Raw genomic sequence first — 15139 nt, forward strand, 5'->3', positions numbered from 1 at the left:
CTTCGTGCCGTAACGCTAAGCCCGCCCCGCCTCTTTGTCACGTGATATTTTGTTCTTCGCCGGTTCTGGTGTGTGTGTCATATGACACATCCAAGATGGCGCCGGTCAAGTGCTTGGCGGCTTTCCTACGGCTGCTGCTGCTACTGCTGCTGGGCGGGTCGTGTAGGCTGAGTCTAGGCAGCGCGGCGGAGCCGGTGCCGCTGGTGATATGGCACGGCATGGGTGAGTGGAAGCGCGTCCCGGTCCCTCGGGGGTCGTCTGTCTTGCAAGAGGATGGGGTGCATTACGCGATGATGGGGAAGTTTGACACTCAGTTGGTCTGTAAGGTAGTCCTGCAACCGTAATTAGTTCCTTATTTCGGAGGGCTGAGAAAGATTAGCTTGCACAAAGCGCCATGTTGTGCATTTATAGATATTGCACGCATTCCTGGCCACGCAAAGCTGCCTCTGACTTAGTCAGTCCATGTGTTGATGCCGTCCCCTCTGACTGGCAGTGGCTGTCCAGGGTCTCAGGTAGAGCGTGCTTCGCATCACCTACTGGCTGTGCAAGGTGATGTCAAGTTGCAAGCGACTTATATTGAGCCGGTAGCGTTCCCAAGGCAAGAGGCGAACAGAGGTGGCTTGCCATTGCCTGCCTCTGCTTTCAATTATGGATGACCTTGGAGATCTCCTATCCAGGGCTGACCCTGCTTAGCTGCTGGGATCTGGTGAGATTAGGCTACCATAAGACACCCCTAGGACAGGAAGGCCTGGAGGATCATTGTCCATGGGGTCGCGATGGGTCGGACACGACTTCGCACATAACAACAACAAAGACACCCCTATTAAATGGGAGATGTCAGGGATTTACCCTGATCTTTTCCATGCTAAGTGGATGTTCAGCAACTGAACCCTATCCCTCTTCCACTTTGCTGAGTGGTGAGAAGTTCCAAGGTCTAACATCTGAACTGACTCCCTTGGAAGGAAGTCATGCTGGAGTCTTCTCTTCTCTCTTGTATTATGCTTGATTTACAAATACACAGGTAGAGCACATGGGGAGGGGGATCTTTCTCAGATCCCCAGAGAAAGAGTGATCCTGCTGCCATCAAGTGCTTCAGACCATTGCCCCAGCACTAGCTGCCTCCCCTCTCTGCTTTCTCCATAATCTTACTCAGAACTGAATAGCTTTGTCTGTGTCCTGCCAACCTCTATAACAGTGTGCTTGTGTTCCTCCGAGCCTCAAGGACCATTTTGCAGTCCCTTTCAGGGTCAGCAAGACCCACTGTGGCCATCTACAGAGATAAGAGATGCTTCAGCTCCCCTTTGCCCTTGTCCTCTTTGATGCGCAGTGCCCCGGTGACTGCATTTGGGATAGACCCATTTGCAAATCCCAGGCAGAGGCCCCAGACATGTGCAATAGTTATTTTAACTATTTTGTCTCCTGCTTTTTTGCGTCTAAGCATTCAGTAGCAAGGAAATTTTCAAAGTTAAAAATCTCCCCTCCAGGAGAGCAAGTGGAGTGCAAATTAGCCTCATAAATAGTGAGGGATTCATTAGCTGATATGGCATGAAAGAAGGGAATCACATGTAAGAAGGGAACGCGATGGAACAGAGAACACTATGTTAGAAATCCATTGAAACAGCAGCTGTTTAGAATGCTAAGAACCTGTGTGGTAAAGTAGTCTAGAGCAGGGGTAGTCAACCTGTGGTCCTCCAGATGTGCATGGACTACAATTCCCATGAGCCCCTGCCAGAGTTTTCTGGCAGGGGCTTATGGGAATTGTAGTCCATGGACATCTGGAGGACCACAGGTTGACTACCCCTGGTTTAGAGAGTCAGAATACGATTAGGGAGCCAGGTGCAAGTCCCTATCCTGCTATGCTTAGCTTAGGCTAGTCACACACTCTCAGCCTAACCTATCATCAAAGACTGCATAACAACAAAATGTAGCAGGGGAGAGCAATGTAAGCCACTTTGGGTCACCACTAGGGAGACAAGTGGGGTATAAATGAAGTACATAAATAAATACCACAAATAAAACACAGGCAAACCTTATAGGGGGAAAACCGGTTACCACAAAGAAGATTCATAGATGCTCGCTGAACTACCAAAACTGGTCGAAGGCCTCTCTAGATGATATCAGTGTTTGTGCTAGATGTTTATTTGCACACACTGGGGCTCATAGCTGCATTATGTATACTTAGGATTAGGATGGTCACCATGGTAGATTTGTACCTGTGTGACAAGATTTAGATCATAAACTCCCTGCTGTCAGCTGCAGCTTTGTGACTGCACAGGAAGGACAGGTTTACTAGCAGGTTCTTAATCTGTTGTCAACAACTTCGTAAGTAGTAGGGAACTGACCCAAATTCCTTTGCTGAAAAGCCCCTGGGCTGCTCCGCAGTGCTGGCTGAAGCAGATTGTAGTTGCTCAAGCCTTGAACGTGGAGGTGGATTCTTATCTGGAATGTTATAGCGAGCACATCTGCCTTGCCCCCCTCACAAGAATTGTTTTGTGAGTTCAGTGGCACCTTTAAGACCAACAAAGTTTTATTCAAGGTATAAACTTTTGTGTGCAGACACACTTCTTCACATATCTGAATTCATTTATCTAAAGAAGTGTGCCTGCACATGAAAGCTTATACCTTGAATAAACTGTTGGTCTTAAAAGTTGCTACTCGATTTGAATTTTTTACGGTTGCTTCAGACCAACATGGCTACCCACCTGGCTCTGTATTTGTGAATTCGGTGAGGAAATTCTGAAAACTCTTGCCCCTGATTATCTTGGGGGAGTGGTGGGATCTGAATGTGGCGTAGGGACAGATTTGGTGCCTTAGGGCCTCTTACATAAAATGGGGCTTGCGAGATTGCAAGGGTTAAATTAATAAGGATTGTGAGGGCTGGTTTAGAACAATACTAAATCACAGGTTGGCATACCACAAGGCTTATCTGAAGGGCAAACAGGAGGGAGCAAACTGGCTTCAGCTTTGGACCTTCATCCTGTATTAGACCTTCTCCATTGTGACTGCAAATGTACATAATGCATTTGTACGCCAAATGAGTCTTCCAGGTTATATTGGCACTTTTGTCAGTGGATTTCTATTGTAGTAAGATGTATGTGGAAAGCTTCAGAACAAGCACACGCCAACATGGGACAGTGTTGTCTTGCCTGAGTCATTTTCTCCACCACCCTCAAAGCGGTTCTGACCCCTTTGCTGCTGCTTGCCAGGTTCCCAAGTCAAATGTTCACTCTCTCCCTGCTGGCCTTTTGGGCTCCATTTGCAGCTTCCCTCAAATGGTCAGGTCTCTCTTCCCTGCCTTAAAAAACAGAAGAGGAGAATTGTACAGGTGAATGTACTTTAACCACTTTTATCCCTTGCTTGTATTTAAAACAGGCTTGTTAACCTGTTGCACATTTGTGTTGCATTTTTACCTCTCGCTGCCTCAGAGGAACTTTGAGTTCCAGTGGTGAAGCTCAAGAGGCACTGGCTCAAGGAGCACCAACTTGAGAAATCTTTCCCAGGGAAGTTTATGTGCTTGGCCCCCAGCCTTCCTCTCCCTCAGCACTCTGCCTGCCCAGCTGATCCTGGTCTTCAGGAAAGGTTTAGCCTTGGGGCAGGAGATGGTGGATAAGAATTCCTGTCTGCAAAACATTTCTCAGTGAAAAGGATTATTTCTCACATGTCTAGACAGCCTGAATGTCTGTCACAAGTTTGCCTGGAGGCTGAGGTTAGCAGACTTTCTGAGCCATAAAAAGCTGCACTGGCATATGCATAGCTTCCTGAATGTCCTTATGGAGGGATTATGTGCAGGAGGGAACTAAATAACCCCTCTCACACACACTTCAGCTTTGATTTCAGCTCCTCTCGATATCTAGACAAATTGCTAGGGATGCATGAAAACTCCCAGGTTTGTTCAGTGAGTGTGTTCTTTTGGTGGGGAGCATTTGCTTCTTCAGATACTGATAGATAGCCCAAATTATGTTTGACCCTACAGTCTGATCTTTTTGGTGAATTGCCTGTAATTAGGTGTGTTTTTTCCCCTTATAGGGAGTTAAGCACACAAACTGCAGAGGGGTATCTATGTGAATGCCAATATTATTTATGATTTTACAGTCTGCACTCTTTCACAGTCCTAAAAAGGTTCTTGTCATTTATTTTAGTAGTAGTCAGGCAGCACAACCCAAGTGACCAAAGGAGGCTAACTGACCAAGGGGGGGGTTGCTGCTGGCTACTCCAGGCAGCTGTGATTTTGGGGTCCCTGTATATTGTTAATAGCAGGGCTATTCAAGCCTTACTCCTAGAATCCCTGGGTAGCATACTTGGTTCTCACATGAGCCCCAAGAGGTAGGTGAGGCTGAGAGAGCACACAACTACTCCAAGGTCACATAGGGAGCTTTATGGAAGAGTGTGAGTGACACCAAGATGCTTGTTGAGTGTTAGTAAGGCTACATTGTGTTGGCTTTCCTGATTTACATAGTATGCTATTTGTATTCTTGCCTGGTCTAAGAAAGAATGGTAGAGGCACAGTTCCATCAGGGTGCTGATTTCTGATCTTTAATCGCCTTTCTGTCCCCCCTCCTTTTTCTTTTTTACAACTTTAGGAGATAGCTGCTGCAATCCCGAGAGCATGGGTTACATTAAAAAAATTGTGGAGGAGAAAATCCCAGGCATTTATGTTCTGTCCCTGCAGATTGGCGACAGTGTAATTGAGGTAGGATCAAAAATTGGTTGTTAGTTTTGTCTGCAGACAAAGGAGTATGCAATCCCTTCATGCAGTTTGTCTTAAATTATTACCCTTTCTGAGGTTCTCTTCCCTTCACCTGATATAGACTACCTGCTTTGCCAGTGGACATGCAGAAATCCTTAAATAAGATGGAAAGTTGAGGCCCTTTACACACTAGAACAGTGGTCCCCAACCTTTTTCTGCCTGGGGACCAGCAGCAGCAGGGAGGGCGATTGCCCGGCCGCGCATGCCAGTGCATGCGCAGCTGAAAATGGGCATGCGCGGCGCACGCGCGTTCTCGGCTGCGCATGCGCATTGTGCGTGCACAGCCCTGCTTCCCTCTCCCCCCTCCCACAGTAAGAAGCTTGCCGGGCCGCAAGCTTGCAGCCTGGGAAGTTTCTTACTGCGGGGGGGTGGGGTCGGGGAGAGGGAGCCTGGTGGTTGGGGACCACCACCAAGAAGACAGCACAGGAGATGTCCTTCTGACTGAGATATCAGGAGAATCCAAGGAAGGAAATGTGCAAGCCATACATCCCCATAAGTTCTAGAGACTTAATTCTTTAGAGAGAGGTGAACATTCAGGGAAGGGGCCTGAAATGTCCCTGGGGGATCCCTGTTCCACCCCACTTGTGGCTGAAGCCAGGCTGAATGCAAAAATGTGAAAATCATTTGACACGTCAGCCACTTACCCCATGTCCTCCACCTCTGTGTCTTTTCCCACCAGGACGTGGAGAACAGCTTCCTCATGAACGTGAATGACCAAGTGAAGCTTGTGTGCAGTGTCCTGGCAACAGATCCGAAGTTGCAAGGTGGCTACAACGCCATGGGCTTCTCGCAGGGAGGGCAGTTCCTGTAAGTGTACCAGGTTGGGAAGGAAGGAAAGCCCTTGGGGCAAAGGCAGCCTGGCAGAGAGTGGCGAGCTAATCTCCTTCTCATGCCAGAGCTGTTTTGGAGCTCATCTTAGCTCAATGCCTAATTTTTAAAAACATTGTTGAATTCACCGATATCACTACTGGTCAATACAATTTTCAGGCCCTGTAGAGTTTAGTTTGGAGAACGGTGTCTTAAATCTCTTTTTTTCTTCCTCCTCCTTTCCCAGGAGGGCAGTGGTGCAGAGGTGTCCTTCTCCCCCTATGTTCAATTTGATATCTGTTGGGGGTCAGCATCAAGGTAAGCCGATACTGTCGGCATCTGTTTTCTAGGCTGTACGTGTGGGTTTAGGAGATGGCCCTTTGAGGCTTGATGTTGGCCATGCTCACTCCTTCTTCCTTCAAGGATGACAAAAGATTTAAACTTCAGTGGCATGGAGGAGAGAGGTGCTTTCCTCACAGCGTTGCCACATATTGCAGGTCCCTTAAGCATCCAGAAGAACAAACAGCTGCAGATTTGCTTGTTGCAGGCCAACAAGATGGAGACTTTGCCTCCCTTCCTTCCTCAAAGGAAATACTGAATGGGCGAGGGAGTGGCATGGAGAGGAGGACAGTGGGCTGTCCCTGACTGCCTAAGTCAGGGGTGAGCAAACTGTGGCCCTCCATTTGTCCATGGACTACAACTCCCATGAGCCCCTGCCAGCACTGTGGCAGGGGCTCATGGGAATTGTAGTCTATGGACACCTGGAGGGCCACAGTTTGCCCACCCCTGGCCTAAGTAGCCAGTTTAAATGGCACAGTGCAGGTTTACAGATGGTCACTTGCCTTGTTGCCTGTGGCAAGTAAGAACCACCTTTGGGGTAACCCAGCCTCTTAAAAGATTGCTACTAGTTCTAGGATTTGAGCCTCAGCTCCTCTGCCCCGCCTATGTAGAGAACCCATGTAAGGTCTCTCTCAGCAGGTTGGGGGCCCCCTTTGCACGTGATTTGGGGAGGAGTTTGCAAGGCCAGGTGCTCTTCTGGCTTGTGGCTGTTGAGATTGCTTGTAAATGGATTTCTTGCTGCTACAGGAGTCTATGGTTTCCCACGTTGTCCTGGGGAAAGTTCACACCTGTGTGACTGGATCCGGAAGATGCTAGATCTTGGTGCTTACACTGAAGCTGTTCAGGATCGGTGAGTTTCATCGGGGGTGGGTGGGGGGGAGATGCTTCACCAGAGTATGAATGGGACCAAAAGTGGGTTGGAATTTTGGCTTGCTTGGTGAACTTTTTTTTTTTAATACCACAGACTGGTTCAGGCTCAGTACTGGCATGATCCACTGAATGAAGAAGAATATCGGAAGAAGAGCCTCTTCTTGGCTGATATCAACCAGGAACAAGTAAGTCTCAAGATCAGCAGGAAAGGCCTGGCTGGATCAGGCAACAGATCTATGCAGCCTAACCTCTTGTCTCCAAAAGTGGACAGTTGGGTACTTCTGGAAAGCTCAGGCCACTGTCAGTATGGTCAGATGTCATTAGGGCCAAGATAGTGCATAAGAATTGGCATATTGTAGGGATGTGGTATCGGCTCTATGGTTCTGCAAAAGAATTTCTGGTTCTTTTGTCTGTGAGGATAGGTTTACAAGCATGTTGGCTGCTTTGAAAAGCACTGGGTGATGGGAAAGGAGGGTTAGTAATTTTTAAATGGCAGAATAAGCTTTCTCCTGCATACAGGGTACAGCTTGGTGCCACAGCAAATCATGCACAAGAGCCATCAGAATAAATTATCCAATCAAGGGAAGATGCTGAATTTCCCTGATGTACGCGAGCTTATCCACGTTATCATCAACATTTACTATGGCTGAAGATCAGCCAAGCAGTTTACCAGCTTAGTTTACATCCAAATATAAAATTAATACACAAGAATTAAAATGTATAGCTTCATAAACTATATAATCTGTGGAATGGTAGCTGCTGCCTTCAGGTGCCTGATGGAAGCCTGGTTCTCACAAAAGTGGTTGGTGTGCCTGAGGGGAGAGGATGTGCCTCAGTGGTGGGTGGTAGAGCATCTGCTTGAGGTGCCAAAAATCCTAGGTTCCACCCCCAGCAACTGCATTCAAAGAATCAGGCAGTAGGTGACTTGACAGGCCTCCATCTGAGACCCTGGAGAGTGGCTGCTAGTCTGAGTAGGCAACATGGATCGTCATGGAACAAAGGTCTGATTCCATAGAAGGCAGTTTCCTGTGTTTATGTCTATTGTGCTAGCAGGAAGTGACATATGGATTATATGCACATGAGATGGCAGGAGACAGGGCTTAGATTTGCAGCAAGAATGAAAGTGTGTTCTGCCAGATGGCCTTCACTCACTCCTTCTCTTCCTCCTTTTAGGGCATCAATCCAACTTACAAGAAAAACCTGATGTCTCTGAAAAAATTTGTGATGGTGAAGTTCCTCAATGACACCATGGTGGATCCTCCTGCCTCCGAGGTGAGCAGCTATAATCCCATCTTGGCATGAGCCTGGCGAGGCCCTGTGGACTTTGTGCCAGCCTGGCATCTTATTCCACCTGGGCAGCTACCCATATGAAGCCTCTGTGTGGCACACCACCAGAGGGGTGGGGTAGCAACCCAGCTTGAAGACATCAGTGGACATCAGTGCTGTTGGGTGGGCAAGTAAGTTGTTTTGCCTTGCCAACCACCGCTTCAAGTGTGTGTTTGTGTATGAGTAATTATTAGCTAGCTGACATAGTGCTGTTGAGGGTTTATAGATCATCAGATGTACAACATGCAGGATTGGCAGAATACCAGCTTTGCAGGCAGGTCCCACGTTCAGTCCCCTGGGATGCAACTTAGGAGTTGTCTAATACAGTGGTCCCCAACCTTTTTATCACCAGGGACCGGTCAACACTTGACAATTTTACTGAGGCCCGGGGGGGGGGTAGTCTTTTGCTGAGGGACATTGCTGTCTGAGCCCCTGCTCCACTTGCTCTCCTGCCGGCACCCCTGACTTCCTGCCTCCCGCTGGGTGCTGCCAGCAGCAGCGGCACAGTGCCATGCCAAGGAGGAGCCCCAACCATGACAGCCACTGGCGAGCACCAAAGGTGAGCAAGCGGCAGAGTGGCAGGGCAGCCCCTAAGGCAGCAGCCAGGGAGGAGGACAAGGAGGAGCCACGGCCTGGTACTGACTGATCTACGGACCTGTACCGGTCCCCGGACCGGGGGTTGGGGACCACTGGTCTAATACAGGGAGGGGAAAGAGGGTCCCTCTTTAAAACAAAAGTCATGCAGGGAAACCATTGTGGTCATGTGATAGGAATTGCTGCTGTAAATTAGTTTCTTAAGCAGACCCCTTCCTTGCAGACCCCTTCATTGGCTTTTCTGTTTTTTTGTCTCTTTCTACACCTGCTGTGGTTTGCTCTGATTAGCTTCACGACTGCAGCTTTATTGGTTTGCCATAGTTTCTGGCAGGATGTGACAGGCCAGTGGGATCAGCAAGATCAGCTTCACAAGAGGTTACGGATGAGGAGTTCTGATCTTGCAAGTTTTTTCTGTCCAAGTACTTTTATAGCAGTAGGGCAGTGGTTCTCAACCTTCCTAATGCTGCGACCCTTTAACACAGTTCCTCATGTGGTGGTGACCCCCAACCATAAAATTATGCAAGTGTTCTTTCACAGACATTAAACCGAAACTGACCAATGGCGTGAAGATCCATTGTTCAGGATTGTATATAAATTGGGTTTTTTCGGGGTTTCTCAGTTCAGTTCTGCCTCTTTTGTCTCAACATGCCAATCTCACTCTTTTCTGCTGCTCCAGACGGACAAACGCTCTATCTCGATCTACCCCACAAGGCTGTTGTGTGGATGGTGCTCTCCAACAGCCAAGCTGCTTGCCCTGCTGCAACCCCTGTGAAAGGGTCGTTCGACCCCCAGGTTGAGAACCACTGCAGTAGGGAATATAAAAGGCCTCTGCCTGTGACCCTGAAGACCTGCTGCTGGCAACAGTAGATGAAGACTGGTCTAGATAGACCAAGAATCTGATTTGGTCTAAGGCAGCTTCATGCATGTAAATCCCTCCAAAATGGTGCAGTCCAAGCTGCCACATCAGGACTACCAGTTCATTCTCCAGGATGTGAAAACCAGGCCTTGGCTGTTCTTTATAGCCAGCTTTGGACACGTCGGTTCTACTGCAAAAGAAGATAGAAGCCAGGTTCAAGGAGGGAGGAGGTCCCACTTCCCCTTGTGGCTTGTCTCAGTGTGCTCAGATTCCTTCCAGGAAGGTGCATGGCACCCAAAGGCAGACCTGCCCTCCCTGGCTTTGCAGTGAAGGCTGACAAACTGCTGTCCCTTTTTTTCTCCTGAAAAGCTCCACAAGCAATAAGAATGTCTCCATTATCTTCAAAACTTTATTACTAGACAAATGAAGTGCCACCAGACATTGGGAAGAGGTGCGGAACATTTACACTGACAGTTACTTATATCTGCATGGCCACTTACCTCTTTTACTGCTGTCTTTCCCCCCATAGCATGAGATGTATTGACTTTCTGGGTAGGTCTGGATCATGGGTGGAGACCATCTCACTAAAAACACTGACGACTGCCCTTTGAACAGTTCTGCTAACTTTTGCTTGACCTCTGCTCTCTAATGTCAGGGGCTTTTAGGGTACATGATTTTGTAGCAGCCAGACAGGAGCAAGAAAAGCAACTATGAGATGTGTCATTGGGCCCCTTACTTGCTTGAGTGAACTGGCTCTCCCAACTGGGAGTGTTTTGCTTATGGCTTCTCCTGTTCTTTTCCTCTTGCAGTGGTTTGGTTACTATCGTGCTGGCCAAGCCAAGGAGACCATTCCCTTGAACGAGACTTCACTGTACACAGAGGTAACTATTTTGAGTTGCGTGGATAGGAATCTTGCTTTTTCTCTAGATAGAATTTGCAGCTGGCCCCCATTCTTTTTGCAGCTGTCTAAAGTTTCCTTGCATGATCCAATTTTTCTGGTCATTGTTCTGTCGCCCAGGAAGGGAAGGAGCATGGCTTTGTGACATATCGTCAGGGAGCAAGGCAACTCGTAAGAGGATGGCAGGGAGTCCGGAAGGTGTGCTGAGCTTAGAGTTTTGCGCTTCGGCCACCTCAGCAATCACTGAAGCCAGAAGGGGCGTGTAGGAGTCTAGCGCTGTGGCGTGGAAAGGGGGGGGCGCAGTGGTGGCCACTGGTTGGTACGCGGCTGCCTCGGGCTTCGGTGATTGCTGAGGCGACCGAACTGCACAACCCTAGCCCAGAGAGGAAGGGAAGGATCTTCTATGCCATTGAGAAGTTCTGACTGCTGGAAACTTTGTTATTCTCTGAATGGAGAAGTTGAACATTTTTTCAGCATTTTTTTAAAAGATCAGTTCTTTAAACATGGCATTCTCAGGCCTGAAAAAGCTTGGGGTGATGACTTAGATCAGTGGTCCCCAACCTTTATTAGGCTGGGGACCGGCAGGGCATCGGGCCGCGCCCGCGGGGACCACGCCCGCGGGCCGCACCCGGCCGCGCCCGCGAGCCACGCCCGTGGATCAGGCTGCGCCCGCGGATTGGGCCGCGCAGGCGCGTCCTGCACAGGCGCAGCCCAGCCCCGATTCCCTCTTCCCGCCCTCCCGCAGTAAGTAGCTTCCCGGGCCGCAAGCTTGCGGCCTGGGAAGTTTTTTACTGCGGGGCGGGGGGGGGGCGGGGAGAGGGAGCTGCGGCCCGGCGCCATGGCCTTCGCGGCCCGGCGCCGGGCCGCGGCCCGCAGGTTGGGGACCACTGACTTAGATCACTGCAGCTCTTCAGACTTTTCTGTAGAAATGAATCCTATACATGTTTTAGCGCACAGTGCTAAACAAGGTCCATTAAAAAACAATACATTAATATCATAGCAGAAAATATGCCCCAGATAACAAAGCCACCTGATGTGATTTGATCCAATCGGATCTTCTTCAGAGGTGTTACTCAGAAAATTCTTGCATATTTTTCTACTGTAATTGTAATGTGTTGCTTCTAATTGACCTTGTTTGGCATTGCGCAACATATATTTTGATAATAATTTTTAGATTTTCCAACCCTTCGGGTTCCTAGCTCGTTTTACAGGTTGGGTTTGTTTCCTTTTCCGTCCCTTTTCCATTTTCAGTAAATCAAACCCATCCCAACTGGACTATAGCCATTTCCCCATAATTGTAGGTGAATGAGTCCTTTAACATTCAGAAACTTCCCTGGAGTGCTTGGAGGCTAAGCCACAGTTATCAGACTAGCCAGTTTTGGGTTGTCATGAAGGTGTTTTGCCTACAGCAATTCCACACTGGAATGTGTTTTAATCTTTCTGTTCAGCAAGGGAAATTCTGTTGCCAGTGAAAGACACTAGTGCATTGTGCAGGACACTGGGTGTAACTTTGCTTAGCATGACTACCTGTCTGAATACAGGCCACTATTCTAGAGTCGGTTTGGGTCAGGTTAATGAATACCAGCTAGTCATAACTGTACTTGCGTGAAGCACACTGCAAAGCAATCCTGGTCTACTCTAGGTTTCATTCTGGCTTGTTCCTTGGCCCTGCCCTCACAGGATGCAAAAAGCAACCAAAGCAGCATGCCGTCGTTGGGGCAAACATCCTGAATGTAGCTTTTTCTGGTTAAGAGATTTCCCCACACACCCCTTAGAATCATAGAATTGGAAGGAACCTCCAGGGACACCTAGTCCAGCCCCCTGCACAATAAGTGTTCTTTTTCTTTTTAGGATCATTTGGGACTGAAAGAAATGGACCAAGCAGGAAAATTAGTGTACCTGGGAGCAGAAGGGGACCACCTCCACTTCTCCAAAGAGTGGTTCTTCAAGAACATTTTGCCCTTCCTGCACTGAAGCTGAGGGTTTGCTTTCTACCGAGTCCAAGTGCCAGAACTCTCCTTCAGGACATCTTGGCCTAGTTTGGCACTTGCTGCCTGTAACTGCTTGCCTGGAGAGGTGTGTGTTTGTGTGTGTGTGTTCTTATTAACTCAGATTCTGGTCTCAGACTAGCACTCCAACTGAATGCCATCGCCCCCAGTAGCTTCCTTCTCATGTGGCCTGTCAGCTCCTTCCAGTAATTGAGGTTTGAGAGCCTGTATAGCCATCCATACATTCACTTCTATCAAGGGGGTCAAGTTAAAATATAATCAAAGCATTATTACTGATGCAGTTAAACTGAAAAATGGGGGGGGGAGGGGGAGAACCTAGAGATTTTATGTCCCTTTTCCAAAGTGTGCAGCTGACAGAATTCAACTCAAAATGCTCTTAGGACACATACAAGTCTGCACTTAGGACACACTAATGCAATTGCGAAGCCTCTAGGCAGATTTCTCAGGGAGTTAAATTTTTCCTTAAATGTCACACAGTATTATGTTGAGTGAGGGCCCCAGGCCCAGCTGAAGTTTTGGAGTAGGTGTTTTTGGTAGGGTTTTTTTTTTTTTTTTGCTTGTTTGGGTTTCTTTGTAGCAAACAGGTCTTGATCTCTGGCCTGTGCTGGAAGCGTAGCTCCAAATACAGCTGTCTAGCGAGTGACTGGAAAGGGCTGCCCAGCATTTCAAGCAAAGCCAGGCTGCTTCCAACAGCAATATTTTCCATCAGCTAAGAGGGCCGTGGGTGTGGCAGTACGGGTGTACTCTGTGTAATTAAGGTGAGTTGAGCTTTTCTGCACTGGAGAACTCATCCCAAGAATCAATGAAACATTTGATGCATTCCAATTAAAAAGTTTCAACTAAAATGTTGCCGTTATGATTGTAGCAGCCTCATGCAGACCACACTACTGCACGAGGGATGTATAAAAATGTATGTGTTGCTAGAATCATTTACTTGCATTTATTGTCCTACTGCAGGCTTTCTCAGCCAGGGTTTTGTGAAACCCTTAGGTTTCCTGAACGGGAGGGAGTTAAACCAATGCTTAAAATGTTTTTATTTTATTTTATCGAGTGATATGACCATATATGGTCAATGTTGTCCCTTCCAGTGGCCAGTGATGGGGCTGGAGAGGGTGAGAAGGGAAGGGAAGGGGAGGGGAGGGGAGGGGCCCTGGGTGGGTGTGCCCACAGCTCTGCTTCCCAACCACATTCTGCATGATTCTGCGACTTCTGGGGTTTCACAAAGCCTGGAGAATGTTTCAGGGGTTTCTCAGTGGTAAAAAAGTTGCCTACTGAAAAGCATAAGGCCTTCCCAAAAATGTTTTAGACACTGCCTTTGTTGTTGGGAACAGAACATGCAGTGCACATGCCAAGATGTAACAGGAGGCTTACATGAAGATCTTGGGTTGGATCACTGGCAGATTAGGTGTTAAAGCATCTCAGCAGGGAAGGATCTCAGCCACTGCCCCTCAGACTAAAAAATATAGAGCAAGCTGGTCAGTGTTCTTCAGGTATTGCAGTCATGAAATGCAGACTTCTAGTCAAAACAGAACATTTCTGCTCTTGTACTAGCATCACTACCTCAAACAGCCACAAAAGCAAGCCAGCTTTGGGCTCCAGCAGCTGCTTAGAAGAGTTGGTTCTTCTACGCCACTTTTCTCTACCCGAAGGAGTCTCAAAGCTACTTACATTCACCTTCCTTTTCCTTTCCTGTGTGAGGTGGGTGAGGCTGAGAGAGCCCTGATATCACTGCTTGGTCAGAACAGTTTTATCAGTGCTGTGGTGAGCCCAAGGTCACCCAGCTGGCTGCATGTGGGGAGAGTGGAATCAAATCTGGCCATCGCTCCTAACCAGTAAAACCAAGCTGGCTCTCTGATGCCGCACTCTGCCTGAGAGGGGAGATCATGTACTTGGCATGCTGAGTGTTCCAGGCTCAATCTCCAGTATCTCTCGTTAAAAGAATCAGGCAATGTGAAAAATTTCTGCCTTGAAACCCACTGCTAGTCTGAGCAGACTGCGGAGGACCAATCAGTGTTAGACAGCTAGACCAGGGGTACTCAACCTGTGGTCCCCTCCAGATGTACATGGACTACAATTCCCAGGAGCCCTTGCCAGTGTTTGCTGGCATGGGCTCATGGGAATTGTAGTCCATGGACATCTGGAGGACCACAGGTTGAGTACCCCTGAGCTAGAAGACACATCAAAGAGCCTTAAAGCAGGGGTAGTCAACCTGTGGTCCTCTAGATGCTCATGGACTACAATTCCCATGAGCCCCTACCAGCAAATGCTGGCAGGGGCTCATGGGAATTGTAGTCCACGGACATCTGGAAGACCACAGGTTGACTACCCCTGCCTTAAAGCATAGCTTCCTTACTGGCGTGTATTTCCCTTAGTTTGTCAAAGAAATGCAAGTATTGGGGTGAAATGAAGCCTGCCCAAGCTGGACAGGTGACATTTGGACCCTGAAAAGTGGGATAAAAGAAGCCTCAGTCACCTTGGAGTGAAAGAAACTTCAGGGCTGTATGTTCACAGGAGTAGCTATGTTAGCTCTTTAAAGACTTAACGTTTATTCCCGAAGCAGCTTAGAATCAGTTGTGCTTCAATGGGAATAAAATTCTATTAGCCCAGATAATCCATCAGGGCCATGGCACAGGAAACATTTCAGAAAGTGGGCAGGACTTATTACTGACAGTCATTGAAATGAAACAGGTGTC

The 15139-nt window shown here is 48.2% G+C and overlaps 1 protein-coding gene across 1 annotated transcript; it reads left to right on the forward strand.

Moving 5' to 3' along the window:
• Positions 1 to 46: 46 nt before the first annotated feature.
• Positions 47 to 13291, forward strand: PPT1 (palmitoyl-protein thioesterase 1). The gene is made up of 9 exons (XM_077337589.1): positions 47 to 222; positions 4581 to 4690; positions 5427 to 5554; positions 5802 to 5872; positions 6641 to 6743; positions 6858 to 6948; positions 7937 to 8035; positions 10349 to 10420; positions 12289 to 13291. The coding sequence occupies exons 1-9, from the start codon at positions 96 to 98 to the stop codon at positions 12409 to 12411; spliced, it is 924 nt and encodes a 307-aa protein (XP_077193704.1). The 5' UTR covers positions 47 to 95; the 3' UTR covers positions 12412 to 13291.
• The last annotated feature ends 1848 nt before the right edge of the window (positions 13292 to 15139 follow it).

This window comes from Paroedura picta, chromosome 5 (assembly GCF_049243985.1).
Source record: "Paroedura picta isolate Pp20150507F chromosome 5, Ppicta_v3.0, whole genome shotgun sequence".
Lineage (NCBI taxonomy): Eukaryota > Metazoa > Chordata > Lepidosauria > Squamata > Gekkonidae > Paroedura > Paroedura picta.